Source organism: Labeo rohita, chromosome 19 (genome assembly GCF_022985175.1).
Source record: "Labeo rohita strain BAU-BD-2019 chromosome 19, IGBB_LRoh.1.0, whole genome shotgun sequence".
NCBI classification, from domain to species: Eukaryota; Metazoa; Chordata; class Actinopteri; order Cypriniformes; family Cyprinidae; genus Labeo; species Labeo rohita.
Window position 1 is genome coordinate 12,915,329 of NC_066887.1, and position 21,746 is coordinate 12,937,074.

A 21,746-nucleotide genomic window follows, 5' to 3' on the forward strand; every position below is an offset into this window, starting at 1 on the left:
CTCTCCAGCGTAACGAAATGTTGAAACACCTCGGCTGGCGGTGCAGAGCTCCGATAAGTAAAAACGCAGCTATTGATTCAGTGAAGTAAAACCAACATCCCAACGGCTGCCTAATTTCACTCAACCGGCGAAGCACCAAAGGGAAATCAAGTCTGCTCATGCAAGAAAATGAATGTATCAGGCAATTCAGATAAATAGTCTTCCACAACTATGTGAAGTGTGAAAAGAGCCATCGGAGTAGTACGACCTTGACAAATGAAGAAAGGACAAGCATAATTAGGTTAGCATGTAACAGAAAACTAAATCTGTTCCAGAAGAAATATTCAGTTTGATAGACAACCTTGTCTTTCCTCAAACAATTTCTTCTCTCTAGCTGTCCTGAAAGTGTATATACTGCAGCCTCCTTTGTGTTTCTTTAATGCATTATTATTCTCTATTCAGCCTCTAAATGTATTTCTCCAGTCCCAGTTTTCTCCCTCCATGTTTCTGTACTCTGTCTCTCCACTAAGGCGGTTTGTGTCTGCTGGCAGAGCTTGGCCTCCTCATGGGACCGTCCGTATATGAGTTGAAAAAGCGCCAGCTCAGCAGATAGTCTATCTCCGTTTTAACCTTCAACTGAGATGGTCAGGCCATGCGGCTGCTTTATATCACCGAGGAGACTGGAGGAGGGAGTGAATTGTTTACACTTCATTTATTATTAATAAACGCGTGTCTGATATAAAATATCTGGAGTTTATTTGGATGCTGCATCTCTGATGTGATTGAGTTGTGTTGTTTTGGAAGGTGCATTGTTTGTGTTGTGATTCCAGCATCAAAAAAAACTACAAAGTGTCCTCAATCACAACATGTGCTGTTTTAAAACAACAAGACTGTGGCTTCAAACACATCAAGTGTGATCAAACACAACAGCATATGCTCTCAGACACAACATAATGCTGGTCTCAAAACAACACAATACAACAAAGTGCCTCAGTGTTGTTTATGTGAGCATGTTGTGTTTAAGGACATGAGTGCAGGGCTGCTTTATTTACGCTATTTCTGCCGCTTCAAAAGCGCCTCCTGCTGGCAGAGAATGAACATTTTCAATCAGCCTGTCTACTGTTTTCATTCAGGTATGTGCAGAGTAACTGAGAATACTACACTACCGTTAAGAAGTTACTTCAGTTTTCAGTGTCACATGATCCTTTAGAAATCATTTGAATATGCTGATTTCTTATTACCAATGTCAAAAACAGTTGGGCTGCTTACTATTTTTTGTAGAAACATATTTTCAGGATTCTTTCTGTAAAAAAAAGTTTAAAAGAACAGCATTTATGTACATAGGAATATTCTGTAACCTATGGAAACCCATTTCTGCCACTGAAATTAAAAATTAAAAAAGGTATTTGTGACTTTTCATCTTCTCTTGACTACTTTTCTCAAACCTGAGTTTACATCTCAAAATTCTGACATTTTTTTCTTAAAACTGTGAGACAGAAACTGGCAACTGTGTGTTATAAAGTCCGAATTGTGAGATATAAACTAACAATTCCGAGAAATAAAGTTGCAATTATTAGAAACAGTTGCAATTCTGGGAAATAAAATCAGAATTGCGAGATACAAAGTCACAATTCTGACTTTTTCTCGCAACTGCAAGTTTGTATCTTGCAATTCTGATTTTTTTCTTGCAATTCTGACTTTTTTTCTCAGTTATAAATTGTGAGTTATAAAGTCCAACTTAGAGGGGAAAAAAGACTGAAGTTCTCAGAACTATGAGTTTATTTCTCACAATTTTGACTTAATAAGGCGTCATAAAGTCAGAATTGCAAGATATAGACTCACAATACTGAGGAAAAAAAGAGGAAAGAAAAAAAAAAAATTCACAATTGCGAGATATATACTCACAGTTCTTAGAAAAACATTATATATTGTTTATTGTATATTGTAAACTGTATATTGTTTATATCATGTAATTCTGATTTCTGAATTCTCTTATTTCTCAGAATTGCAAGTTTATATTTCACATATCTGAGAAAAAAAAAATCAGAATTGTGAGTTCACATCTTGCAATTTTGAGAAAAAAAAAAATCAGAAATGCAAGTTTGTATCAATTGAGAAAAAAAACAGTCAGAATTACGAGTATATATCATGCAATTCTGACTTTAAACGAAAAAAGTTAGAAATGCAAGTTTATATCTCACAATTCTGAGGAAAAAAAAGTTGCGATGTAAACTCACAATTTGCAAGGGAAAAAGTTATATATATATATATATATATATATATATATATATATATATATATATATATATATATATATATATATATATATATAAATCAGCTCAGCTGAAGGTTAAAGTAGAGATAGACTATCTGCTGAGCTGGCGCTTTTTCAACTCGGATGGTCCCATGAGGAGGTCGAGCTCTGCCAGCAAACACAAATATATATATAAACTTTCCAATGGTAGATTAGGTTAATCTACAAGTTTGGTTTATTGAGATGCGAAAACTCCTATTGAAAGTCACTGAGAAATCTGAATAGGCTTCAATATATTGTGCAGCGCAAGTCACTGGTTGTGTTTTTATTCGGATTTGAATTGCTTAAGCCCCGCTAAGAGGACACACAAATGAGTGAATATCAAGAGCACTGTAATGTAAACAAAGAGATAGGAGGAAAGACAGCCAGAGGAACAAACACAGTTACTTACTCTGTGCCACTCTCGACCATCTGTGTGAGCAGCGAGATGCCGTCGAGGTTGATGAACTCCTGAGCAAAGGTGATGTCTCGTGAAGAGCTGGCCAGATCCTTCAGAGCGTCCAGCTTCATGTCCATGCTGGACGACTGGATGCGCTCGTGCAGCTGCTGGGCCATCTGGGCCTGTTACCATGGCCACAGAAAAGGCGTGTTAATGAGAGGGTGACAGATCGTCATGTAGGAGGTCAGGCCTTTTAGTCATACAACTCAAGGAAGAAGGTGAGACGGCGCGTCTCTAAATTACTGCCTCGCTGAATCCACAATCATTCCCTCATTAGAGAGTATTAATCATACCAGTGTGTCAGTTAATAGTTTTTACATACTGCATTTATCCATTTTTCATATATCATTTAAATGCAGATGACTAAGTATAAACTTTTCCAAGTTACATCCAAATAAAATGAAAATCTAGTTAATTTAGTATAAATTTCTGCATTTGCAGTGGACACTTAAGACACATTTATATTACACTAAGATGATTGCATTTGAGTATTGTATAAGTTTTTATTTTAATATATTTTTACAAATATTTCTTTAATATATATACACACACACACACATACATATACATACATATACATATACATATACATATATATATATATATATATATATATATATATATATGTACACACACACACACATATACATACACACATACATATATATATATATATATATATATATATATATATATATATATATTAATCATCAATCAGTCAATCAATCAAATCAATCAATCCAAAACGTTTGTTTACATAAAATATGTGCATGTGCTGTGTGCGTGTATTATATATATATATATATATATATATATATATATAAACACATACATCTATATATTGAAAAAATATATGCAATATATACATTTATATTTATATATAATATAAATCATGAATATGAATACATATATATGTGTAAATATTTCTTAAATATATACATGTATGTTTGTGTAAATATACACAGCACGTAAACAATTTTATTTTGGATGCGATTAATCACAATTAATCGTTTTGATCGCATGAATATTAATAAAAAATATATATCGTTTTTTTTTTTTTAATGTCAGTTTTAGTTATAGTTATTTTAGTACATCACATTAAACTTAATGAACATGGGAAACACTGCTTTAGCAACTACCAAATAAAATAAATTAAATAAAAATTAAATGAAATTTATATTTCATTTCAGTTTAAGTTTACTTTATTTCAAGTAAGATGTTTTTTTTAATGATTATAGTTGAATTTAACTGTAATAACTATGTTAAGTTTTCAGTAATCAGTGATAATCTTTTCTGGCCACATTCAACAACAACTTATATTATTTTTTAATTATCTAATTTAAATGACAAATAAAAGCAGAATTTGTTTACAAATGATAACTGCATTAGATTAAATTCCATCTCTCTTCTCTTCACACTAAATTTGCTTTGCTCACTCCGAAAAAAGCACCTTGATTTCACTAATGTAACCTAACACAGCATTTTAAATATATGATTCATCATCATGAACACTACAGAATTGCTTTCTTCTACTGAAACAGTACCGAGCACTGATGACTGTTAACTATCAGTGGTGGCTGGTGCAGAACATCACAGGAAGAGAAACAGTCATTGTTGTCATTATGCTAGAGGGGACGGTTTCAAATGTCACAGACATCAGCTTTAAATATCATCATCATTCCCAAGCCGCAAATTCAGATGGGTCATATGAACAGCAGTTTCTGAATGAAATAGCCATTCTAACATAACGCGGCTTCAAAACGACAATACATTTTTATAACAAAGAGGCAATCTCTAACCATCAGAAAGAAAATAATGACAGCTTGACACATTTACGCCTTGACAGGTCACGCATGAATGTTTCTCAGCTGCTGACACTTTAGGAAGATTTGGTAATGTAACCTATCACCCCTCACATCTGAAGGATTACCGGCCCCAGCTGGACGGGGCAGGGCTTCAGAGGATAAAGGCAGGTCCCTCCTGCTGATAAAGCCTTTAGAGAGACCAAAAATACATATAGAAACTCAAAAGTGCTACTCACAGCTGACGTAGTAAGCCGCAGAATGGAGCCGTTTTTGATGTTGTTGCGATTCTGTGAAAAAGGAAAAGAGGAATTGTTATGCACTGGTATGAGGTATTTTTTAAATTATTGAGTTTTGCAATACAGCTTTTTTTGCATTTAACCTTTTCGGTGATGTAGAAGTTGGTTGAGTCAGCATTCTGCAGAGCATAGGTTTCAGGGTTTGGCAAGTTCCACCTAATGAAAGAAAATCCAAACAAAATTCAGTGATGTGTGTTGCTGTTGGAGCTGCACCATTCTGCATAGATTGAGAATCATGATTTTTTTTTTTTTTTGTCTCAAATAAAGATCACGATTCCCCCACAATTCCGAACTAAGAAAAACAGCACGCGGTTTAGAAGGCTGTGACAAAATATTAATCTAAGGGACCAATTTTGAAAAAATGGTTTGAATGAATGATTCAACGACTTACTCAAACACTTCATCGTTTCATTACTGGATGAATCAATGTTTTTAAACAAAGAATGATTCCATGACAAATACATTTTTAACAGTTGCTTATCGCCACCTGGTGGCAAGACAATGTAATAAACACAAACGTTATGTGAAACGCAAATTGCGAATCGCTACCATAGACATCAGTGTTTATATCCAAACTAAAAACTTTCATCCCAGTATTTGTGATCTTATGAATAATAAGACAGAAATAATACTGTGTGGTTGAAAAGACTGTTTGTAAAGCTGTTTTATACCTAAACATGATAACCGCTCTATCTGTGTCAGTGGCAAATGAGATCCCGTGGGTGTTTGAATCAAGATTGTGATCTGTTAACGAATAATCGTGCAGCTCTAGTTGCTGTGTAACAAAAACAATCAGCATTGGTAAGTAGGTGATGGGGGTTGGGGCAAATTTCTTGGAATCAACAGTCAAAATCATTTTGGAAGATTTTTTTATATGAGAATAAAGCAACATGTTGTTAACGGTTGCAACATTCTTTTGAAAAAACGTCAACGGTAATATCCTAAACTGTAAAATTTAGAACTGTAAAAACTACTTAAACAACTTTCCAGTTCAAATAATTCAAGTTTTGACATTGTATATAATAATAAACCTCACATTTTGGCCTAATAAATGGCTATTTATGTTAAATATAATTGGTCTGAACAATGATGGTACTTAAAAGCAGAAATACAGTGGTTACTCCTGTAAACAGAGCAGTGCTGCATTTATAAACACTACTTTATTAAGCATCACACTGAGCTTTCGGGTCCACCTCCTTTAGCCAATCATGCTTTTCTGTAAGAGCCTCTCAGTTGTGGAATGCACTTCCAATTGAATTAAGAAATCGTACCATTGTACCAACAGTCTTAAAGCCTGGCTTTTAAGAATACAGACATGTGATCATTTTTAATCTATAAATCTTACTGTTTATTTTACTACTAATGTTGCTATTAATTAATCCGCTGCTAACATGTTCCATGTCCTTTGCTTGCTATCTGGCGGCTAAATGTACGTTTTCAGTGTTTGGATTATTTTATTAGTATTTTACTAACTGTTGGCTAACACTGGCACATTTAAAGAAATGTTGATTAATGTGTGTTGTCCTTATAAATAAATAAACAAATCTGAAATTTATTTGAGCAGGGTTGCCAAGTTTTCACAACAAAACCCACTCAATTGCTACTAGCTCAAAAGTAGCCCAATCGGGTTTCAAGGGGGTTCCACGATTATTGCGATGTATTAAAAAAATAAAACAAGACAAATGAAGACATGTGGGGGGTGAATATTTGTACATTTTAAAGTTAAATTGTTCTATCTAATGCACTTTGGAAGTTCAATATTAAGAGCTTCAATCCACGTTCTTAACTAAGAAAACTTAGAATATAATAATAACAACAAACATTTTGTATTACTGTTACTCCTACGAGAGGAACAGCCATATATTGTAAAACAATTGCACTGTAAAATAAATGAGAATGCATATTTCATAGGTATATTATTTTTGCTTTACATTAGAGTAAGGAAATTACAATGCTTCTTATTTCTACACTTGAAAGAGATGTTTTGAATTTGGATTGCAGTAACGTTACCCATTTAAACCGCTAGCTGTCAGCAATTCATACTGCACTTTTAAGATTTTATTTTGACGGAAACAACAGTAGAGATTTTATTTTGACAGAAAACACCAGCTTCAGTGAAAACAGCGTTACAAACATGTGTCTCCCTACAAATCTAGTGAAATCTATGGAGTGAATTTTGTGCCAATATTCATCAAACTAATCCAGGGTCTTGCAAATAAACACAGTCTGCTTTACAAAGAATAAAACGCAGCTTTCAAACAAACACAAAGTGATTCACAAATAACTCTATTTGAGAGAAAATGCAGTGGTATAGACAAATATATGTATTGTGTGTTACAACTGTTGCCTTTTTATGTGGAAACTTGCTTTGATTTTCTCATAAATGGTGCAGGCAGATTTTCTCACAAATGCAACTGAGCAATTTCCTTTTTCTAGAAAACAGCAGATGGCGCTGTCGGTCCATTCACAGTAGTCTCCTGAGACTCGACTGTTATTATACTCCTGCGTTGTTTTGAATGTTGACAAATTCTATCAACATCTATCCCGCACTCCAACCGAGGATAAGAAGTACGAAGAATTAATCAGTTTTTATAGGGAAAGACTGCATAGTTAAATGTTTAGCTATGTCACTGACATTGTAGAATAGGGTCACTTTGTGAAAACATCTCAATGGTTCATTTTAGATATAGTAAGACTAAGTCTGCTGTATTCCCTGAAAAGTTAAATGGGTGTTTCGGGTCTCAGGAGACTAGGGTTGGGTATCGTTTGGGGTTTTTTCGATACCAGTGCCAAATCGATACTTTTAAAATGGTACCGGTGCTAAAACGGTGCCTGAACCGATACTTTTAAAAAAGCCACAAAGTGGTGGATGACACAAGAATATATTTTTATTGGACAAAAAAGTTTAAATTGAACAATGTATTAAAAAAAAAAAAAAAAAAAAAAAGTAGTACTACTATACATTACTAAGTCAATGCAAAATGCAACAACAATAAAACCTAAGCCACCTAACCCAACTACAATAATTTAACAGCTTAAAATTTCAGCAATTCTTTTGCAGAAATATGACTATATGTGATGAGATCTGGGAAAACCCGTCGGATGTCGCGGTGGGACGTTTTCAGGAAAATCGTTTTTCATTAAATTATTATTCTATAACATCTTGTCTATCATCTCTGAAAATATCTCTTCGAAATTCACTTTTTAGTGCAGAAAAATAGACATTTATTGCAACAAGCAGAAATGACTGTCTTGTTAAGAACACGCTGCGGAGGTGCTTTCCCTTAACACCACAAAAATAGTTAACCTATCAAAATAAACCACGTAACATATTTAGTAAAGGCGTATCAGTTCACATTCTCCACCAGTCCTGTGTAAAGTACGGCAAGCAAAGTTATTTATTTATTTATGTATTTATTTATTTATTTATTTTAATATCGTGAGATGGTGGAGCACAACAACGCTGTCTAAAATACTGCAGCTGCTCACTTAACCGATCTTACTCGTCTCAATCTGCTCAGTTTTGGTGATGTCAGTGCCCTAAATGATGTTACGGGCTATTTCACATCCAGAGATGAAGGATCGGATGATGAAGTTACTAAAGAGGAGTCGTCCGATGACAGTCTGTTTTATGCACAGTGCGCGAACAGTTGCGCTGCGCTCGCTTTTACTACAAGGTAGGCTGCATTATTTACTAAACATAAAATGGGTGATCAACGGAAAACAAACGTTAGTCTGTTTGTCTAATGATGCAGAAGCCGTCTCACTTTAAAGCCGTTTTTCTCAAAATCCCATTACTGAAAATCAGCGCTATCAGCCAATTTAAGATAGCCATAACGTAGGTTATGTAAAAAATAAAAGTTTTGGAAAGGGGCCTGAACTCAGCTTTCATATGGTGTCAAAACCTAAAAAAGGTAAAATTTGTGTTGGGTTTTCCTAGATCGCATCACATATTTGCCGTCTCTGGCAAAATACAACACCTATCCAACTGATGTTTGCAAACTGTCAAACACGGCGCATCCCTCTGCTTTCAAGTTTATTCCACATACCATCAAATGTTTCATTAGGTTTGACGTGTTTTCCCCTTCACACGCAACTGCTGTAAAACATTTGCTGCACGTCGCAGTGTCTGAATCATTTCTCGTGAAATATAGCCACACTTTAGAATGTTTAGTTTTTGGCATTTTAAGTTAGACGCGTTTAATGTAGCTAGCTAAGCTAATGGCAAACCACCTGCTGCAGTCAGAGCAAGTGTAACGATAGTTGCAGCATTCACGCGCTTCTCGGATGGTCTCATTTCCAGACGATTTGTGCTTTTAAATCGAAATGTGAAAATGGATAGTAACTACAAAGATGTCTTGGATTTCTATCATCAAAGCTTTCCGACGTTCATGTGAGTTTTCTCATTCAGTAAATAAATTTTCTGATCATTCTGACACCCCATGAATGCAGTACTTAAATTTAACTAGCGATCATGCATGTTGATGAATCAATGCTTTTACATCCGTGTCATAGCACCAGAAGACAAATATTTCAATCGACAGTTCAGGCATTTAAGTGGCACCGAAATGAGGCACCGAAATTCACGTTCTGATTCGGTCCGGTACATACCGTATTGGCACCAGGTTTCGGTACCCAACCCTACAGGAGACTAGCGTAAATTGACCGACAGCGCCATCTGCTGTTTTTGGGGGAAGTTGCTCAACTGCATTTGTGAGAAAATCTGCCTGCACGCATTTGTGAGAAAATCAAGCATCCTCATAAAACAGCAACCGAGTCTCACAGTATGTACACAATACATATATTTGTCCATACTTCTGCATTTTCTCTCAGATAGAGTTTTGTATTTGCAATTCACTTTGTGTTTGTTTGAAAGTTGCAAAGCAGATTGTGTTTATTTGCAAAACGCTGAATTTGTTTGATGAATATTGGCACAAAATTCACTCCACAGAAATGCTCTAAGCGTCTGCCACAAAAATAAGGCTTAACTGGTTGCCGTTGCATTCCCAGGTGCACACTAAACTCACAGCACATGCAGTAATGGAGTTCACTGCATTCACTGTGAACTGAGCTGTTCTGAGGCATGGAAAACACTGGATGACGAGCTGATCGCCTGAACGAAGTGCGCATTTCTCTTTAAAACGAAAACATAATGAAGGGATTAAGCCATATTGTGCTTTTGATTTTAGTTTGTTTGACAGATATTGTGCCAAAGCATAATGGCCCAAAACACAACTTTAAAGACCTTTTGTGTTAGAATAAGAAGTTCAAATATATTAAAAAAAACTACACTTTGTGCCCAGAAGACTTATCGTTTCATATCGTCATGTGACCACAAAGATAGAGACAGTTTTGCTATCACGATACCACAATATTGATAATACCGTTAAATCCCTGTTTATTATATACACACACATTTATATAACCCCCTGCAACAATTACACGAATGGAAATTCATTCAAAAAATGCTTGTTACTTACCCATCACAGACTTCTTTAATGATGGCTGAGAGAGGCTTTTTCTGCAGAAAACAAAAGAACAATAACAAAAGTTTTTCCTGTATTCTTCGAGCTCATTTTCTTTACAGATGCTAAACATTCTTTACACAAAATAATGCTGCTGCACTGACATTAGTTTGTACAACTTTTGATCAAACGTTTGGTTGAGTCAAGTCAATAGCAACAAAGAACGAATAAAGAATTTCAGAATAAGGATGAATGATGAATAAAGAACTTCAGGGTGATTTATGCGAGGTTTGTCTCAAAAGTTTTTATAGCACTGTCTTCATCAGTCAGACGCTGTAGGGCCTTCTCTCTCCAAAGTTAACGGAATAGTTCAGCCAAAGAGGAAAAGCAAGTCATTATTTATTCACCATGTTGTTCCAAACCCACATTACTTATTTTTCTGTGAAGCACATAATTATTAAAGGACTTAAGGGTCTCCTTTTGGTGTTGAATTTTCAGATATTAACAGCTGTGCTCATTAAAAGTCATTTTATGTCAAGAAACGACTTTAGAACAACATGGAGATTGGTAAATACTAACAGAATTTACATCTTCGGGAGACAAAGCAAGCATGCGCTATTGTAAGATACATATACATGCATGTACAGCTGATGTCAAAAGTTTAGATACACCTTGCAGAATCTGCTAAATCTTAATTATTTTACCAAAATAGGAGGTATCATACAAAATGCATGTGATGTTTTTTTTTATTTAGTAGTGACCTAAATAAGATATTTCACATTAAAGACATTTACATATAGTGCACAAGAGAAAATAATAGTTGAATTTATAAAAAAAATGACCCTGTTCAAAAGTTTACATACGCTTGATTCTTAATACTGTGTTGTTACCTGAATGATCCACACCTGTGTTTTTTTGTTTATTTAAAGTTGTTTATAAGTCCCTTGTTTGTCCTGAACAGTTAAACTGTCCGCTGTTCTTCAGAAAAATCCTTCAGGTACCACAAATTCTTTGGTTTATCAATATACAAAGCAAGGCAAGTTTATTTATATAGCACATTTCATACACAATGGTTATTCAAAGCGTTTTACATAAAAGAAAGTAAAATAATCATAATAATAATTACAAGGAAAAACAAGGAATAAAACAAGGAATTTAAAAACTTTTAAAATGATGAAAAGTAGCTTCTGTAGGGCAGTACTAAATGAAAAATATGATATTTAGGCAAAATAAAAAAAAATGTACACATCTTCATTATGTTCAAAAATTTACACTCCCAGCTCTTATTGCATTGTTTTTCCATCTGGAGCATCAGTGAGTGTTTGAACCTTCTGTAATAGTTGCTTTAGTCCCTCAGTTGTCCTCAGTGTGAAAAGATGGATCTCAAAATCATACAGTCATTGTTGAAAAGGGTTCAAAAGCTGAACAAAAAATGGGGGACCTGAAGGATTTTTCTGAGGAGCAGCAGGCATGAACTCATGAACAACTAGAAACAAGGGGATGTAAAACATTTTTATAAATTCAACTATTATTTTCTCTTGTGGACTACAACTTTTAACTTTTAACTTTACAACTTTCGTAAACAACTTTTATGTGAAATATCGTATTCAGGTCAGTACTAAATAAAAAAATAACATGCATTTTGTATGACCCCTCTTATTTTGGTAAAATAATTAACATTTTGCAGATTCTGCGAGGTGTATGTAAACTTTTGACCTCAACTGCAGATGCATATACAGAAGATCAAGTCAGCCATAGGCACTGACCTGGTCAATCTCCATAAGTTTGGGAAAGGCCCCCGGCCACTCAATGGCCACCTTCACAATGTCTGCTGGGGGCGGCATGGCTGCGCTGATGGAGGATGTGGCCGCTCACTGCTGCCTGGCTCTCATCCAAGCCTGTAGAGGGAGACAGAGGGAGAAAGCAAGGGTTATGCTATGCATTTCAATTGATCAAACGTCTTATGCATCGTGGCACTCTCGTGAAGGTGTGGCGAAGACTGACACAGGAGAGAAGAAATTGTTGATTAAAAACATTATTTTTTGTTTTCTTTGCACACATAAATACTCTCATAGCTTTATAACATTACGTTTGAACCTCTGATGTCACATGGATTATTTTAAATAGTCCTTACTACCTTTCTGGGCCTTGAATGTGTCAGTTGCGTTTGGTGTCTATGCAGGGTCAGAATGCTGTGTAATACCATTCTGTCTATATGCTCTATAGGTATCTTTCTTACTGTTTACCTCTTAGTTATCCGTTACAACAACTGAACGAACATCAAATATTTGGATCGAAAGCACATTTGACCTTGAGGTCAGAACAGAGAGCTCTTTCTGTCACTAGATAATTTGCTGCCAATGTGCTAAAGCCAACACTGAGGAATTCCTCTGGAAAACCTTGAAAATGAATTTTAAAGAATGCAAAGCTTTGACTGGTGTAGTGTCACTGCAAGATTCACTCTGTACAAGAACATTCCTCCGTGGTGACATCTGATACTGGGACATTTTAATTATTTCAGTAAGATCTACATACTTGTCTATCTTTTAATCACTTCTTTATTCATGGCTGAACTTTGCTTTTAAACTAAAACTACTCAAATCAACTGCCATCAGACAATGTATACAGCACATATTCAGCTCAATGTGCTATTAAAATTCCATTTAAAGGAAACACGTCATGAAAATCTGACTTTTACATGTTTAAGTACTGCAATCGGGTCCCCTGTGCATGTACTAACACAGAAAACGTGAAAAATGACAACTTAGTCATTTTGTTTTCGTAAGCCAAGTCTTTCTCTGCAAGCATGTGAAAAAAAAAATGAGCTGCTCAGATTTCGCTCCCCCAGTGACATAAGAAGGGGATCTTATTATAATATTACCGCTCCCTGTTGTTTATCTTCACTGAATCGAAATATGACTTTTTTTTTTTAACATAAACTTGTGTGTATTTGACAGTTTAAGCACAATAAGACATGAAAGAGAACTTAGTTTAGTAGTTGTGCCGTGTGACAGCCGCTTTCTGTGCGTGTGCTTCGGATGTGTGCTTTTAGAAAACCGTACAGTGTATCAGACGTTTAAACTAATATGGTTTGAAAACGTGATTTCAGCACAATAGACATGATAATCAAAACCAAACAGATGGTTTTTGGCAGAATATCTGAGGTAGGAGCTGTAAAGGCACAGCCCTATTCAGGAAAAGGGGGCGGGGAGCAGCAGCTCATTTGCATTTAAAGAGACATGCATGAAAACGGTTTCTGCTTCCACTCAAAATAGGCATTTTCAAAATGATATAACAAATGATTTGTGGGGTATTTTTAGCTGAAACGTCTCAGACACATTCTGGGACACCTGAGACTTATATTACATCTTGTAAAAAGGGGCATAATAGTTCTCCTTTAAATAAACGTTATACAATAAATTATATCTACAGCACTAAAGTCTATTTGCAAGTTTCTTCAAAATCAACAGTGTTGTTCTATATAATCATAGTGCGTGCCAAGCTGCTGAGTTCTGAATAGTCATGGGACATGAAAACACAGGTTGTCATATATTAATGTGCTCATGGTTTTATGTTATGATGACAAAGTGGCATGTTGACAAATGACTCATTTTTGCTGTTTACTTCATATAAATAGTCTTGGTGGATTGCTGACTGCAGCTTTTTATTGTGATACAATTCACTACGCTGAACTCTTTATTTTAGAAAAGCAAGGGAAATGTTCTTTTCCATGATACAGACTATTGGACAAAAGTAAATTGACTATTTTCTTTTAGCCCGTTTCAAACGGCAATAAAGAGCACCAGTGTAACATGAGCAAATGTCTCTCACTAAAGCACATTAACAAATAAAGTCATTTGCACTTTAAAGACATGCTTTGTCTTTTATAGCTGTAGTCAAACAGAAGTTAATTCCAGCTCAATTTTCCTTAAGTATCTGGCTTGCAATATTTACTTAACATACATGTCTGATGTCTCATGTAATGTATGACACAAATACATTAAAACAGTGAAACTTCTAAAAGAAAAGGTTAGGTGAGCTGATAAAGTGAAACTGACATCCGCTAAATCCCTGAGTAAATTATTTAGCACTCCTGACACTCAGGACAGTGCGGATCATCTTTAGTCCTTTTGGATAAACCCCGTTACATTTTTTAATCCCCCATTCCATAATACATGGGGATGATTCTTGGAGAGAAAACAAGAACACACGCAGCCTGTGAAACAAGCATTCATTCAACCCATTCAAACAAGCTGCCATGTCACTCTGCCATGACTCATCCCATAATAATCTCCACAGACATTACCCAGGCTCTGTTGCTATGGCATCTGCTCCATCAGAACTTGCATCTTTCCAGGGTGGTTCTCTTGGAAATGTTTCATTCCTCGTAAGAAGTTTCCCAATTACAGATGGCATGATTTCAGCTGACAGAAGTCAATAAATCTCAGTACCAGGATTTAAGTAAAGCTCTCAGCTGTCGTTCAAATGGACAGAATAACTGCACATTGTTGTATTTTTTTATCCTTTGGTCTTTTATGATTTGAGATACTGTAAACAAATGCAACATTTCAGTCTATCACTCATTTGCACAGTGCATAAGCATTTGATCAAACATTTAGCAAACTTTTGTTATAATTTGATCAAGGAAAAAAAAAAAAAAGTTACAGATGAGGATACAAGATTGAAACCTTTTTGGGAGAACAATTTTTTTATGCTTTCAGTCTTAAAGATTTGGTCTTTTTAGATTGAGGCCTTCTCCATTTCATTTTTTTCTTCGCATTCTACATCTTATTTTTCTAGGTTTCACAGGTTTGGCTGTGCTACAAGAGAGTACAAGTTATGCATAAAGCTATTACAACATTCAAGTACAAGTGGTTTTATTCCACACTGTATGTTGACTTAACAGAATGAAATGCTGGATATGTGGATACAACCACAAAGCCAGTGGGACGTAAGCAACAAGCCATGTAAGGTGCTTTCACCAAACCATGTCTATTAAAGTATTTTTTTCGCTAAAGCATTCATGTGTTGTCCATCAAAATGTTCTACGAAACAAAAGACGAATTAGAGTGAAACAAATTAGCATTTTTGATAGACACTGTTTCTTAAACCTACACAATAATGCAGTTGAAAGGAACCGAGAAAAAAAACAGACTGACAGACGGGATTTGATTTTTTTCAGATGGCTTAATAGTCCAGTCATTTCAACAGGCAGGCCTAGAGATGTCTCCGTCTCTCTGATGGGGGGCAGGGACACACACAGCATCGCCTGCTCTTCCATTCAGTGCGCTCTCTAAAACTCACTGAAATAATCAATCACTCTGGCCAGTGGCCATGTCCACCACCAGTTTCCTTGAAACATTCAACCTTCACTCTACAAAAAAAAAAGGTAAGTTGAGAAACTACACAACTACACTATACTCTCATTACCATACTGCACATTAATGTAACAGAGTTTCCTAGGGATATATAATGGCAATACCATGTTTTAAAACTTACTGTATACCATGGTATTATTATGTTTTAGGACATGTACCATGTAGGACATTTGCCCTTTCAATAACATGCTTGTTTAAGGACATGTGCCATGGTATTATCATATAGGACATGTATTATGGCAATACCATTTTTTGGACACATACCATGATAATACCATGTTTTAAGGACATGTGCTGTTGCAATACCATGTTTTTAGGATATGTGCAATGGTATTATGTTTTAGGACATGTACTATGACAATACCATATTTTTGGACACATATCATGGTAATACCATGTTTTGAGGACATGTGCTGTTGCAAGACCATGTTTTTAGGATATGTGCAATGGTATTATGTTTTAGGACATGTACTATGGCAATACCATGTTTTTGGACACATAAAATGGTAATACCATGTTTACAGGGCATATACTACGCAAAAACAGGTTTTGGACGCATACCATTGCAATACCATGTTTTGTATTTTATGTTTTTGGGACACATACCATGATAATACCATGTTTTGAGGACATGTACTATGGCAATAACATGTTTTTGGACACATACCACCATGTTTTAGGACATGTGTCATGGTATTATCATGTTTTTAGGACATGTACCACAGCAAAACAAAGTTTTTGGGACACATACCATGGCAATACCATGTTTTGAGGACATGTACTATAGCAATAACATGTTTTGGACACATACCATTGCAATACCGTGTTTTTAGGAAATGTGCCATGGCATCATCACGTTTTTAGGACATGTACTATGGCAATACAATGTTTTTGGGACACTTACCATGGTAATGCCATGTTTTGAGGACATGTACTACAGCAATAACAGGCTTTGGACACATACCATTGCAATACCAATACCATGTTTTATGTTTTTGGGACATGATAATATCATGTTTTTAGGACATGTACTATGGGAACAGCATGTTTTTGGACACATACCACCATGTTTTTGGACATGTGCCATGGTATTATCATGTTTTAGGACATGTAGCATGATAATACAATGTTTTTGGGACACATACCATGACTAAACCATGTTTTGAGGACATGTACTATGGCAATAACATGTTTTTAGACACATACCACCATGTCTTAGGACATGTGTCATGGTATTATCATGTACCACAGACAAATTAAAATTACGTTCTATGGTAAAATTGTGTTTTGTGGCATGTACTACTATGGCAGTACTATGTTTTGGGGCACATACCATTGCAATACCATGTTTTTGGGACATGCACCATGATAATACAGTTTGTTGACATGTTCTATGGTAAAACCAAGTTTTGCAGCATGTACTACTATGGTAATACCATGTTTTTAGGCACATACCATTGCAATACCATGTTTTTGGGACATGAACCATGGAAATACAATGTTTGTGGGCGTTCTATGGTAAAACCATGTTTTGTGGCATGTACTACTATGGTAAAACCATGTTTAGCGGTGTGTTCTACTATGGCAATGCCATGTTTTTGAGCACATACCATTGCAATACAATGTTTTTGGCACATGGACAATGGAAATACCATGTTTGTGAACATGTTCTGTGGTAAATCCCATGTTTTGCAGCATTTTTTACTATGGTATAACCATGTTTTTGTGACATGCACTACTAATGCAATACCATGTTTTTGGACATGTACCACAGTATACATCTGGATGTATACTATGGCAATGCCATGCATTTCTGAACACACCATGGCAGTATTGTGTTTCAGGACATGCACCATGGTATGGTCACATTTTAGGACATACAATTACAATATAATGTTTTAGGACATGTACCAAGATGTCATGTTTTAGGACCATGGCATTACCACGTTTGTTTGGCCATGTACTATAAATTGTCAGTTATATATATATATATATATATATATATATACACACACACACACACATATATATACATAACATCAGATACTGTTACTGAGACAGTCACAGTCATTTTTAACGAGACAAATAATAGCAATAACAATAACTGCAGTAACCACAGGCCACTTAGAAACATAATTAGAAACCAATCAGCTGTCATGTTTCATTATTACTCAGAAGTTATGTAAAATGATACGTAATGTAGCATATGACCCACAAGAAAATGATCAAACTAAAAGCCTGTTCATCCTCGCAGTCAAACAGAGACTATCTTCATTAGATGCTGAACATCATGGATGGTTCAGCATGTGGTTGTCAGAGTGACAGTCCCAGTGCGGTTTAAATGTTAAGACTTCACTCCCGCAGAGAGCACAACACCACCAAGCCGAACAGCTGCAGTCCGTCAGTTGTGAGAAGAAAGTGAAAGAATGCTCAGAAGTTCACACTCTCTCCAGGTTTCGCTTCACTGGATTCCCCACGTCCTGTATAGATTTCAAAAGAGCCCTCCAGTGATTCATCTGACACCTCTACAAAGGGCCCCAGAGCACAGAGGGCCCACACCGGCAGGGGCTACAAAAGAGCAGCGAGCTTTATCTGCACTGAGAAACAAAGAGATGCGAGACAGCTACTGAGTTATTGCTACTCACGTTCTTTGTCTCACCGACGCCGGTCGGTTCTCATTTCTACCCTGCAGGTCTGACCTGTGCCTTGTTTCTACAAACCATTTCTAGAGAGACAGAACTGTGGGCCCTGTTTTGAGACACACATACATAGTCAATAGCTGGTGTATTTCCATCGGTTGCTATAGTAATGATGTAAACGTCAGAATGATGCCAAGAGACATTTCCATACAAAAACTGAGTGTATCTGTCAGTGTGGCGAGAGGAAGGGAAATTGAAGATTGGGACTGCGCTTACATCTATCATGACATCTCACCACAGTGCAGAACTCACGAGAGCATGACAAACATACGCAACAGGCATTGTGCACATTCATTCACACATGTATTGAGCAAAATCGCTGACTCATTCACTATTCATATTGAATGTCACACCTTTCACATGAGGAAAAGTGTGAGTGAAAATGACTATTCAGACATGGCCTCAGACAATACTGCACACATTGTATGTTACACATGGATCATACACTTAATGACAAAAAGTACTCTGAGACTGAGAAAATAAAATACAGTTTTAGATATTTTAATGATATTAATAATAATAATAATAATAATAATAATAATAAAATATCAAAAATTGTATTTTATTTTCTGTCTCAGAGTACTTTATTTTAGTATAATAATTAAATACATGTTTTAAATATTGCTTCATTATATTAATGATCATTAATATTTATATTAATAACTAAACAAACAATAAACTATTAATAATTGTAAAATGTTTTTAAATGCTGTTAAATGTAGCATCCATAATAATATAATTATAAAAATAATATATAAAATAAAATTATATTATATAATAATAATAATAATAATAATAATAATAAACAAATTATAATAATCATAATAACAATGTAAATGAAAATACATCATTATTATTATTATTATTATTATTATTAAAATATCTAAAACTGTATTTTATTTTCTCAGTCTCAATCCAAGTACTTTATGTTATTATAATTATTAAATACATGCTTTAAATATTGCTTCATTATATTAATGATCATTAATATTAATATTAATAACTAAACAAACAATAAACTATTAATAATTGTAAAATGTTTTTAAATGTTAAATATAGCATCCATAATAATATAATTATAAAAATAATATCAAATAATCATTATATTATAATAATAATAATAATAATAATGCAAATGAAAATAAATTATTATTATAAATAGTATTTATAATAATATAATTACGATAATAATATAAAATATTTATTTTAAATCTTTTATTTATATCAATAATGATAACAAATAATAATAATAATAATAATAATAATAATAATAATAATAATGATAACAAATAATAATAATAATAATAATAATAATAATAACAACAATAACAACAACAACAACAACAACAACAACAACAACAACTATTATTATTAATATTATTATTAATAGTACTACATAAATTTCACACATGAATAATAAACATTATTTGTAATCACTGGATTCAATGTTTATTTTGTTCAGACATAAAAAACGTAAATAAATTTGTATAATTATATAATTTAAATAATTTTTATAACATTACTTTTAAATATTTTTTAGAACATAACATTATTTTAAACATTGCTTTATTATATTAACGATAAATATTTACAACTAAACAAATAAACTAATAATAATACAATATTGTTAATTACAGCATTTACAATAATTTAATTACAAACATAATAACATAAAATAATTGTTTTAAAAAATTATATCAATAATGATAAACAAATAATAATAAAAATAATAATATTAAAATAATAACAATTAGTATTAATAAATAAATAAATAAATACATACATACATATCACACAATAATAATAAACGTGTATTTGTAATCATTGGAATTTTGTTGTTCAAACTACAGGAAAAAAAAATAAACATTTATATTCGTAATCTCTGAATTTCATGTTTTTATGCTGCTCAAATATATATGTATATATATATATATATATATATATTTTATGAGTGAGGTTTTCTTTTTCCCTTGCTGTCTTTGCTGTCTGTCAAAAAGCCTAGATCGGGATTTGTAAAATGTAAGACTAGTAAAGTGTGAAGTGTTTTTGGACATTTTTTTCACTACCTTTACAAAATGTACTGCAGTACTACTGTACAGTGAAGGTATCGTATTGATTTTATGTACTTTGACATATTCCGGGTTACTGAACAATTACCATATCCCAAAATCAAATGTACAAATAAATGTCTACAACAGAATGGTATTACCTGCATGTTTTATTAGATGTTCTAGATGAACATCAGCAAAGAATGATGTTTCGATATACAACACGCATTTTAATTCACATTCAAACACCTGACTATCCTCACCTTAAAAAAGTCTCCTTAGTTAAAAAAAAGACATTAATTTCCTGAAATCTTTGCCGCTCACAAAAAAACGAACAGTGTAGACATTCAAGGGATTCAGTGCTCGTTCTTTCAGGCTGAGCCGCAGTGGACGCCTAGTGTCAAAAACAACTCCTCTACCTCTCTACAGTAACCAGGATATCCTGTCAAAGCAGCGGTTTCCACATCTCCAGCTCCTCACGTCTGCATCTCACTAGTACTGAACCAGAAAACTACAGTGTCTAGTAAAAAACAACAACAACACCCTATTAAAAGAATACAGATAGCTGTTAAAACAACCATCCACCCACAAAAAACTGCATATAATGCACTAAAAATATGCATCTATTTAGTAAACAAAGCACAGTACAGTGTGGAAATGTCACTCAACAGGTGTAAAGTCTAAAATACTGCAGATCAAATCTAAATTACGTATCATTTCAAATCAAATTCAAGCTTCTAGGCCAATACAGATCATCTCCCCTGCTCGATGGAGACACCTCAATGAACCAAACAGATTGAACGAAGAGTTTCAGCAATGTATTTAGATTTACAAAAAGAAAAATGCACCCTGGTTCACAGATAGATCTGTAGTGATATATTAGAGGGTCACAAAGTTGACCCCACTGGCCAAAGCCACACCCTGAGCGGCGCGGACTCATCCGTAAGCTTAAAGAAACTTACCCGGAAACCTCCTCAACTACCAGCCGCTCAACAAGTTGATGTTTCCTGCTGTTTAAGCCGATTACTCCTCAGCAGTGCAGGGTGCTGCTTCTCCACCGAGATGCATCATCAACAGAAGACTTCAATATCAAGACTATACCCGTATTTATCACAAAACTTCACTTTAAACTTGCCTTAACCAGTGAGAAAGACAGAGAGATAAAGAAAGAGAGGTGAAAGAGGCGGAGGAAGTAGGCGTTCATCACGAGAAGAGGAAACTGCTGGGCCGCAGTTACACAAAAAGGCGGCAAATTTCAAAGACGCAACGCAACTGAAGACGTGAGGAGGAAACAGACCCATGGGCTCCTTGCTGAGCTTATCT

At 34.6% G+C, this 21,746-nt stretch overlaps 1 protein-coding gene across 6 annotated transcripts in view; it reads right to left on the minus strand.

Moving 5' to 3' along the window:
- elmo1 (engulfment and cell motility 1 (ced-12 homolog, C. elegans)) overlaps positions 1-21,746 on the minus strand; it is a 125,894-nt gene that overhangs the window by 67,152 nt on the left and 36,996 nt on the right. For 4 of the 6 annotated variants that reach the window (XM_051136378.1, XM_051136375.1, XM_051136376.1 and 1 more), the window contains exons 1-6: positions 21,386-21,629; positions 12,065-12,196; positions 10,314-10,354; positions 4,917-4,989; positions 4,774-4,824; positions 2,685-2,854 (exon numbers count right to left, since the gene is read on the minus strand). In XM_051136378.1, coding sequence (XP_050992335.1) covers positions 2,685-2,854; positions 4,774-4,824; positions 4,917-4,989; positions 10,314-10,354; positions 12,065-12,142 — 413 coding nt within the window. In that variant the 5' untranslated portion in view covers positions 12,143-12,196; positions 21,386-21,629. Of the gene's footprint in view, positions 1-2,684; positions 2,855-4,773; positions 4,825-4,916; positions 4,990-10,313; positions 10,355-12,064; positions 12,197-21,385; positions 21,630-21,746 lie in introns of those variants that run through there. The other 2 variants (XM_051136373.1, XM_051136374.1) reach the window with 1 other exon arrangement.